The sequence below is a fragment of the Limanda limanda genome, chromosome 11 (genome assembly GCF_963576545.1).
Source record: "Limanda limanda chromosome 11, fLimLim1.1, whole genome shotgun sequence".
Taxonomy (NCBI): domain Eukaryota; kingdom Metazoa; phylum Chordata; class Actinopteri; order Pleuronectiformes; family Pleuronectidae; genus Limanda; species Limanda limanda.
Window position 1 is genome coordinate 3,738,945 of NC_083646.1, and position 9,331 is coordinate 3,748,275.

General features: G+C 40.5%; 1 protein-coding gene across 1 annotated transcript; it reads left to right on the top strand.

The window, feature by feature from the left end:
• Positions 1 to 816: 816 nt before the first annotated feature.
• On the top strand, positions 817 to 7,860 carry hormad1 (HORMA domain containing 1). Its single transcript, XM_061081457.1, has 15 exons — positions 817 to 864; positions 1,773 to 1,917; positions 2,016 to 2,079; positions 2,499 to 2,535; positions 2,669 to 2,689; positions 2,917 to 2,943; positions 3,033 to 3,100; positions 3,520 to 3,671; positions 4,091 to 4,248; positions 4,429 to 4,497; positions 5,589 to 5,649; positions 5,927 to 5,979; positions 6,622 to 6,705; positions 7,199 to 7,249; positions 7,694 to 7,860. Exons 1-15 carry the CDS (start codon positions 832 to 834, stop codon positions 7,787 to 7,789), a joined length of 1,119 nt encoding a protein of 372 aa, XP_060937440.1. The 5' UTR covers positions 817 to 831; the 3' UTR covers positions 7,790 to 7,860.
• Positions 7,861 to 9,331: the final 1,471 nt, after the last annotated feature.

The window sequence follows — 9,331 nt, forward strand, 5'->3', positions numbered from 1 at the left end:
GGGGAGGGAGAGGCGGCCCCTTGCTTGTGACTGACGCATACAGTAACCAATCACAAGGCGGTGAGGGGGAGTGCTGAGCCAATGGGAATCGAGCTGTGTGTGAGTGACAGCTCTGGTGTCCAGTGATTTTACAAAATGGAGACGGGGGGCGGGACGCTGCGTCAATACAATCACCTGGATTGAAAACGCGTCGCCGAGCCAGTAGCCAATCACAGAGCAGGTTGCTACGAGAGGCTGACTGTGGTTGGCTGCTCCTCCTAAGCAGAGGCGGGACTTAAGACAAATATGGCGGCGATGCACCTTGACGTTTGACGCTAATAAATCAAACCCAGAATAAATATGTACAACATTTAACGAACATTGTTAAAACAACAGCGATCAATTCAAACCAACGAGAGCAGCGGCAGCCATTTTTGTTGTTTTCGTTTGTCCCTGCTGCAAACTTATCTCACCAGCAAGTAGCCAATCACAGTCAGCCTCTCGGAACCGTGCTCCTCTGTGATTGGCTGTTTGCCGGTGACCCGTTAATCTAACATTCAGCGGGATCAGATCTCTTTAAAGAACTGATAGAAGCTCGTTGCTAGTTTGTTAAAATACAAAGTAAGTTTCAGCCCCGTCATCACCACTTTAGCTCGGGGCTAAGTGTAGCAGGAGGCCCAGCTAGGCCAATGTAGCTTGTGCTAGTTTACAGCAGTGCAGGGATGAAGAGTGATGGTGCTAGCTAAACTAAGCTAGCTTCCAGAGGCCATTTTAAAACCTCCTTTAACACGTTGTCCTCCTTCTCTCCAGCTCCTCCTTCCAGCTCCTCCATCCTGTCTCCTCCTCTGAGTGATGGCGTGTGTGCAGCAAGTGAGAACCTCCCAGGTAACAGGGACTCAAAGGTCATTCAGGGGGTTGTGATGCTGCTAACTCAGCTAACTAGCTAACTAGCTGGTTAGCTAACTAGCCGGTTAGCCTGAAGGATCTAGAGTTTGTGTAATTGATGTGTCAAGTCTCCTCCATATTTGAAATATATAATTATTGGAGTGGCTGTCAATGTGACTTTATTCCTCAACATTCATTTGAGAGCCCTCCTCCCTAGATTATAAATTCAAAATATATGATCCTCATATTCATCATAAGCTACAGTTGAGATCACCTGGTGTGTCCACCATGTTTCTCTGGTCAGATCTTGGGGTGGGATATGTCTCTTAACGTCCATATTGATTCATATTAATTTGATTTATTCTATTTTAGCAAAATACAAAATTAAAATGTTCTTTCATATAGGGCTGGACTATTTCTTACATTCTGAGTCCTGCTCCTATGTGAATGTTGTGGATTTCAAACTTTTTCTTTTGATCAGAGAATTACAAACACATGAACAGATCTGAGGTTGATAATGAATGTGTTGTACCTCCTCAATAGGAGGTAGTAAGCAGATAAATATTGTACTTTTGTTGTATTGCTTTTGAAAATAATTATATTGGCCCTATGTAAAAGCCAACAAAAGCTCCCACAACATGATGAAGAGGATCATCCTCACGTATACTTATCTTTGAGAACAAAATAATAACCATATAATTAAAAACGATATTGATTAATGATCTGCTCATATCCTTTATCCTAGTCTCCAGAGAGACAGTGTTGCATCTTGTGTAAGAACTGACAGATTTACCCTGTTATTAGTGTTTTATATGATGTGAAATATGTCCAGCTGTCTTGTCTGGAGTGTTTGTGTTAAGTGTGATGAGCTGCACTCAGATTCTGATGAATCCGATTCACTCGTGCAGGAGACTCAGCTGGCACCTAACCAGGTTCTCACCGAGCAGCAGTCCCTGGTGGTCATCAAGAAGCTTCTGGCGATCGCCTTGTCTGGCATCACTTACCTGCGGGGCCTTTTCCCCGAGATGGCCTACGGGAAGAAATATGTTGATGGTGAGATTACTCATGAAAAATGTATTTGCCTGAACATCATTTCCGATAAATATTTACAAACGAGATTTCATACCTGCTATTTTGTTTGCCTTCCACAGATCAGAAGGTGATGATCCTCAGAGAAGTGCCCAGCTGTCCTGGGGGCTCTCAGATCGTCCAGTGGTAAATAACAACACCTTGACACCTGCTGGTCAGAGCTGTAGTTCAGGCTCACTACACTAGTGTCCTCCACCTTTTGAGATGCAATTACTGTTCAAACTAACTGGTTGTCAGTCATAACATAGATTCTGCTGGTTGATATTGACAGAAACATATCACAATTGTTTTGCCTAAATAGTCTCATGTCAAGACACTGTATCTTTGTGTATTAATAATGTTATGAGATGCTGTGGTTCACTACTGGGATGATTCGGTCCTTAAGATCATGACACATTAAATGATGCTGTGTAATAATGTTACAGTTGGAAATTAGTCAGACTCTTGGCTCCATGTGGTGATGATACAGGGCTTAGTGACTCAGTAATCTCATGTGATAAGGTGACTGTCAACTGTACGTGTGTGTGTGTTTTTTATTCATCCAGGATGCAAGGGTGTTTTGAGGCCATACAGCACAGATATGTAAGTCATATTCATCCTTTTCCACTAGACAGAAGACTTGTTGTTTCCACCGGGTTGAGACGATGTCAGACAACATGACCAGCAAAAAAATTGTTGATTCAAATTGTGTCTTTGGTCTTTTTTCCTCCCACAGCTCCGGACAGTTATCATGTCTGTGAGTATTTTGCTAATCTTATGTTTTGTTCTTTTTCATGCTCTATTGAGATACACTGGAGTTTGCTTGGGGGAAATGATGGTAGCAAAGGGATAAGTGGTACATGAGGATCCTTAACTGTCACATTATTCAGAGTACTTACAGTGTTTATTCTTTATTGGAGGCCTTAAAGAAATCTAGATATATTCGTGGTGCTGATGTTTTGTGTGTTTGCCCTTTTTCTTTAGATCTACACTGACCCAGAGAACCCCCAGGTAATGTGCTGGGACCTGCCATACCATTAAACTACTGTGGAGGTGCTTGTATGATAACTGTTCGTCTCTCCTCTCGTCTTGTCTGGCAGAAAGTGACTGAGTTTTACCAGTTTAAGATCCAGTACACAGCAAAAGGAGCTGAGATGGACTTTGAAAGGTGGGAGTTTGTCAAGCTTGACAGTCGAGATAATGGGATGTTGAATAAACCTCCTATCAGTGTGGGGAACAAACAAAAGGAAAATACAATAAGCATGAATCATCTGTAAGTTGGCTTCACACTCACATACCAGGACGTTGATCTGGTTTCTGTCTCGATATGACTCAGCTTCATAGCTACATCAATATGCTATTATTATTACTGCATTATTGGAAAAAGACACAAACATTTTATCCCACAGACTGTACATCAAGATAGACCACATGACAGGTGCCCTTAAGTGGAGCCAAAGATTCTTTATCGCCCCCTGGTGGCTGTCATGGACCAAACTAAAAAATATATAACATCTGAATACCTGGGAAAAGCAACTGAAAGGACGACTTTGTTTCTCACCTGCTTCATTTTTGTTCTCGCAGCAGCAACAACAACAACAAAATGTCGACGATGAAATGTGGCGACACCAAGAAGGCCAGCGTGCTGCTGGTGAGGAAGCTCTACACGCTGATGCAGAACCTCGGTCCTCTGCCGGATAACATCTGCCTCAACATGAAGCTGTCCTACTACGAGGATGGTAACAAGCAAACTCACCATTAGACTTAGGAGAGGATAGATTGACTTTAAATTAAAGATTTGCACATTCAATACTTGATCAATTAGATTTAAATACATATATATACATACATTTGTGTCAGATTTTAAAAATGTTGCTGCAATTAAAGATCCCATGTATTTTGTAAAGGCAGGAGGGGAAAACCAATAAATAAAAAAATATATACTTATGCAACATCTTGTCAAATGTGATTTCCAGCTGGAAGCAATTTTAAACCTATATGTAAAAGAGTAATTTATAGGCTAAACTGAAAATAGTTCATATTTGGATTGTAGAAACAAGTCATTGAGCATGTACTGTGTGTTTTTTAACAAATATTTTTGCAGTCATGATATTTGCTTTTGACTCGTGGTTTGTTTGTCTGTGTGATTGTTCTGCAGTCACCCCTCAGGACTACCAGCCCCCGGGCTTCAAGGAGGCTGACGGTGACACCATGGAGTTCGAGAGGGAGCCGGTCAAACTGAACATGGGCGAGGTGTCCACCCCCTTCCACACCTTGAAGATAGACATGGCCACAGAGAGACAGAGACTGGAGCAGGTGAGGGAAATGAAGACAGAGGGAGAGAAAGCCCACGCTGGAGTCTTTCTTTAATATTGACTGTCTTTAATGGAACTCTTTTGATGCCTTTGTTCCCTAATCAGCATCCTAATCAATAAGTCAGCACTCCAACAAGCTGATTTCTAATGGACAGCTTTGCTTTCTGCTAAACGTCTGCAGGTGGAGGAGAGTGTTAATGTGACGGAGAAGTGGGTTCTGAAGATGGAGGGGGAGGGCGTCCTTTCACAGGTCAGCACACAAGCAACTCACACATAAAGCTTGTTTACACTCAGCAGGGCCAAGTCCTTTCACTCATGCTTTTGACTCGCGTTATAGTGTCGCACTATAAATCTCTTTACGATCAAATTCATGTTCACTATTACTCTAAGTTATTTCTGCTTATACGACACGCTCTACATCAGGGGAAGCAAACCTTTTTCTTATCGAGGGCCATTTAGATTTTGACATCATCCTTCGCAGGCCGTACAAAATTATTGAGCAGGTTTATCACACTAACTTCTTTGTTGCTACAGCTGGAACTGCTGATAGGCCTCTGATGTCAGATGGTAGTGATGATGATGATGGCACAAAAGTGGCAGTGCTTGGTATTTCTTATAGAATCGCACCAATTTATTTGTTAGCCAGTAAAAATAGGCCGATACGAGTTTCACAGAAATTTGGTCTAAGCACTTTCCGTAAACAAACGATGTAACTTTGAAAATAACAATTACAATTCAGTTTATTTTCCTGATTCAGGTTCAATTTGAGATTTATTTTTATTTATAGGATTAAAGTTGCTGATCAAACTGTAAAATATCAATCCTCATTACATTTTGTTGAACAGTTTTACAGCAGAAACAAAGATCTTTCTCAAATTCTTCTGCTGAATGAATCATTGATTGATTGAATGAGGGTTTAGCTTCTTTTCTTTTCAGCTTGTCAACTGTTGTATGTCATTTTCCTGTTATTGCAGAAAAAACGACTGTCATCAGAATGATTTGGTATTTCTGAGTTGCTTTCTTTGTATTTTTAAATTTTCTCACAGGCCGTACATGAATTTAAAGTCCTAGTCATACTTTTAAGTGACACATGTAATTTTATAATAACGGTTTTCAGACCCCTCATCGATACGTTGTTCAGGATTATAAGACATCCGACAAGTTTGAATTTGCGCCGTTTTGAGGTCAACACACAAATTTCAAAAACACTCAAATGTTGCAAGTGAAGCTAAAGGTCAGAGGTGAAACTCGGCCTGTTGTTATCAGAAGCAGTTTGCTGTTGTGTTCAGTGTGTTGACAAAGTTCTATCACGTGTTCAGATAACATGTTTTAAATCTTTAGAGCCATGTGATCGAAGACGTGGAGAGACCTGACAACGAGAACACAGACTTGGATAACAGTGGTGAGCCCCCCCCCCCCATTTCACTTTATCTAACATAACACAACCTTTACACATTTCAGCTTGTTCTTGTTTGTTGTTGTCTCCTTTATGGATGAAGTCACTGCCATAACAATCTCTGTTAAATTAACAATGGGGTGAACATCATCTGTTAAACCTAAAGATGTCATCATAATCCAGATAAAATATCCTTTATCCGGCATGTTTATTATTATGAGACCCCTCGAAACTACTTAATTTAAACTGTATAAAATTATAGTGTGTTTATTTTCTTTTTAAGAAATCCAACTGAGCTGCCATGAGAAGATGGAGAGTTGTGAAGAGATCATAAAGGTAAGAGTGACACTTGCATCAACTCACTGTGATCAGGTCTAAATTCACTGATCTTGATCCAGGTAATAATGTTCAACTGAAAATTGTTGGTGAGGAATCAAACAAAAAGGGCAAAATAAAATATTTTCAAAATCAACAGCAAGTAAATATGAAGTGGTTAAAAAAAGGGGAATAGTGCTTTTGTTAATAAGTGGAAGATGATTTTCATCATGTTGAACAATGTGTTAAACCCAGAATTGAATGCATTCAGAAACTAATAATAAATAATGATAATGCATTTTATTTACAGGCGCCTTCCACAGCGCTCAAGGTCACCTTACAAGGCAGAGATGAAAACAAAACAAAAAAATAACAATGCATCAAAAAGATCAATACAATGAGCAGTGAATAAAGCATTATGTAGGTTGGCCAAATAGAACAAAAAATCACACTAAATAGGCCAGTTTAAAAATATTTTATAACTGTTAAAGTTAAAGCAAAAGCCTTTCATAAGTTTATTTTTATTTGGAAATACTAAATATATATATATCTAAAGGTTGACCAGCAATCACAGGGTGCAGAGTGAGTGTCGGCTCTGTGCAAACATAAAGCAAATGGCCACTTATGTGAGGTCGGTGTTACGGGCCATGTGTCCCCTTTCAGATGGACACTCTGGTGAAGAGGACCTCTGACATGGAGGTGGGAGTGAAGAGGACCAGGAGTGGACGGATCATCAAGTCGGCCACGGTCAGTCGACCACTTACAGCTTAACAGCCTCCAATTGTCTCCGAGCACGGTCACAGCTAGAAACACACCCGCACTCTGGAAAACCCCTCAGAGCCTGATGCTGGAATCCCCTCCCAGTTCTTATGAGTTATATAGTAACCAGTAAACAGGACGTCTCTGTTTGTCAACCTTCTGAGTTTATAGTCTGCATCCACAGTTATTCTTTTATTAATGTTATAAGTCGGGCATCTTAACCTGGTTATTTAAAGTCCTTTCTGATGTTTGATCTCAAACTGTTTCAGTATAAATTTATCCTCGTAAACATCATAGACACTGTGATGGAAGTTAGAGCAGACAGGAAATTAAAATAAGAATTTTCTGTTTAGTGTAGAAAACTGACACGTTGAAGACTTTTAATTTGAATAATGTCGAAAGTGAAAACGAATTGATGTTGAAAGTAACAAGACTCTGTGTGTGTGTGTTTGTGTGTCTGTGTGTGTGTTTCTGTGTCTAGAAGACCAACTTAATCATAAACAAGGAGTCGACAGCCATGAAGAACAAAATGGTGAGAAACTCATCCTCACAGACTCCTGCCTTATCCTGATTTAATAAATAATTTAGTATAAATAAAAAGCTCCAAATGAAGCCTGTAAAAAGATATGTTATGCATTATTCAATAAGAACAACAGAACTGTGTGTGCCTGCAACTCCACATCCTCTCATTAATTATGCAGCCATCGAATTCATGTCCAATAAGTCTGGAAAGTGTATTAATAATTTTAGGGTCCAAAACATCAGTTAAGATATTAACCGTGGGCGGAAACATGTACACACGTTACACACAACTCAATCTGGAACTGAAAATGAAAACAGATTCACTCTCACATTAAAACACGTCTGTGGCAGATTCAGTTTGACTTTCAAAGTGGAAAGTGTTTGTGAACCTTGTTTCACAGATGAGTCAGCGCCGATCACTTTGTCATTGTGTGTTTCTTCCTTTTGTTTTCAGGTCTCTAAGTTTGAGATTCCCAGCAGCCAGGAAACCCAGTCCACTGTCACTCCTTCGAGCAAACGCAAATTCAGTGAGCCCAAGGAACGCTACTGACCCCCCCCCGGCCCACCGCTCGCTCAGCAGCACGGCTGTATTGATTTACACTGATGTTTTTTAAATTTTGATTACAGGTTATGCGGTTGTTGTTGTTTTTTTAAAGAAAATTCCTTGTTTTTGAAATGAGTTGTGATGTATTTTAAGGTTGTTGTGTAACATCAGTAACAGGTTCCTTTAAATGAAACACAAATGTTTAATGTGTTAATAAGATTTATTATAATTTAGCCATGCAATATAAATAATAATTTATAAAACAGATTGTTTTGCCTGTTAATGGTTATGTCTTGTTTTCTGTTACAACTCTGCTGCTTGTGTACAAAGCAGAAGTGCAAATATTTAATAAAAAGACAAAACTATATTAATTTCAAGTGTCATCTGTGTTTTTAACTGACTCCTTAGTTGAAGAGACATGTAATTAAAAACCCAGATTAATTTATAAATGTGATTTTAAAAGTGCTTTAAGGATCAACACCAACCAAACTTGAAGGTTTGTCCTCTGGGATAAAAAAAACACAAATTCTACTTCACCTGCCTCCGGAGAAAACAAACCTCGATCTTTGAACAGACCCCGAAATGCCACCATTTGCATGTGGTTCCTTAAATGAAGCCGTTAAGTGAAAGTGGATTATATCGGTACACTGTGACCTTTGGGCCCAGATAAGGGCCCATCAGCAGCCTGCCGCCCAGCAAGCTGGCTGCTTTTAATCTCCTATTGTTTTTCCCAGAGAGAGGGACATTTGCTGATAGACTGCCTTAACCCACTGCGGATCGATACTGCAGGAAGCCTTTGTGATGCATATCCGAGCATCCCCCCCCCCAACCCCTCCCCTCCGCCCCTTGTCTGCAGCAGGCCAAAAGGGGGGGGGGGGGGGCAGAGACTCCATCAAATCAACCCCTCACTTCCTAACATGGGCATTGTCTTGACCACCACTTTCATTTCGCCGTCTCTGTGTTTTTATGGATATTTCTGATAATGGAGAAGCGTAAAGCGGCGTGGAGCCGGGGAATCCACGCCGGACGCCGCTCCGCACACCGGAGCATCGACGCTATTTATGAGCTGTGAAATTAATCAGGGTTACCTCAGCCCCACTCCGCTGGCATTCTTCAACTCTTTTTATGATTTTGACAGCGTTGGGTTCTCTGGGTATTGATAAGTGATAAAATGCAATGACAGTAAAGGCACCTTTACAGGTCCAGTCATGTAGTGTGGATAACAGATATCGCTGCTATAGACATTACGACAACACTCCATCACAGAAATGAAGCGATACGTGAAGCCCAAAAGGCAAAATGAATCCAGGGGCATGGAGAATAAAAAGAAACATGCATTGGAAAATACAGATACAGAAATTTATTGGAACAAAGACTTGGATATTTAAGATGAAAGAAATAACACGAGAACGAATGATAGAGAGGGAAATCTAAATTGCAATTTCCCCCCCTCCACCCTCGATCCTTCTCTCCGATCCCGGGACTCTTCATCATTTCTGTACACACACATCTCCCAGAAATGAATTCTGAAATTAAATTCAGGGACAC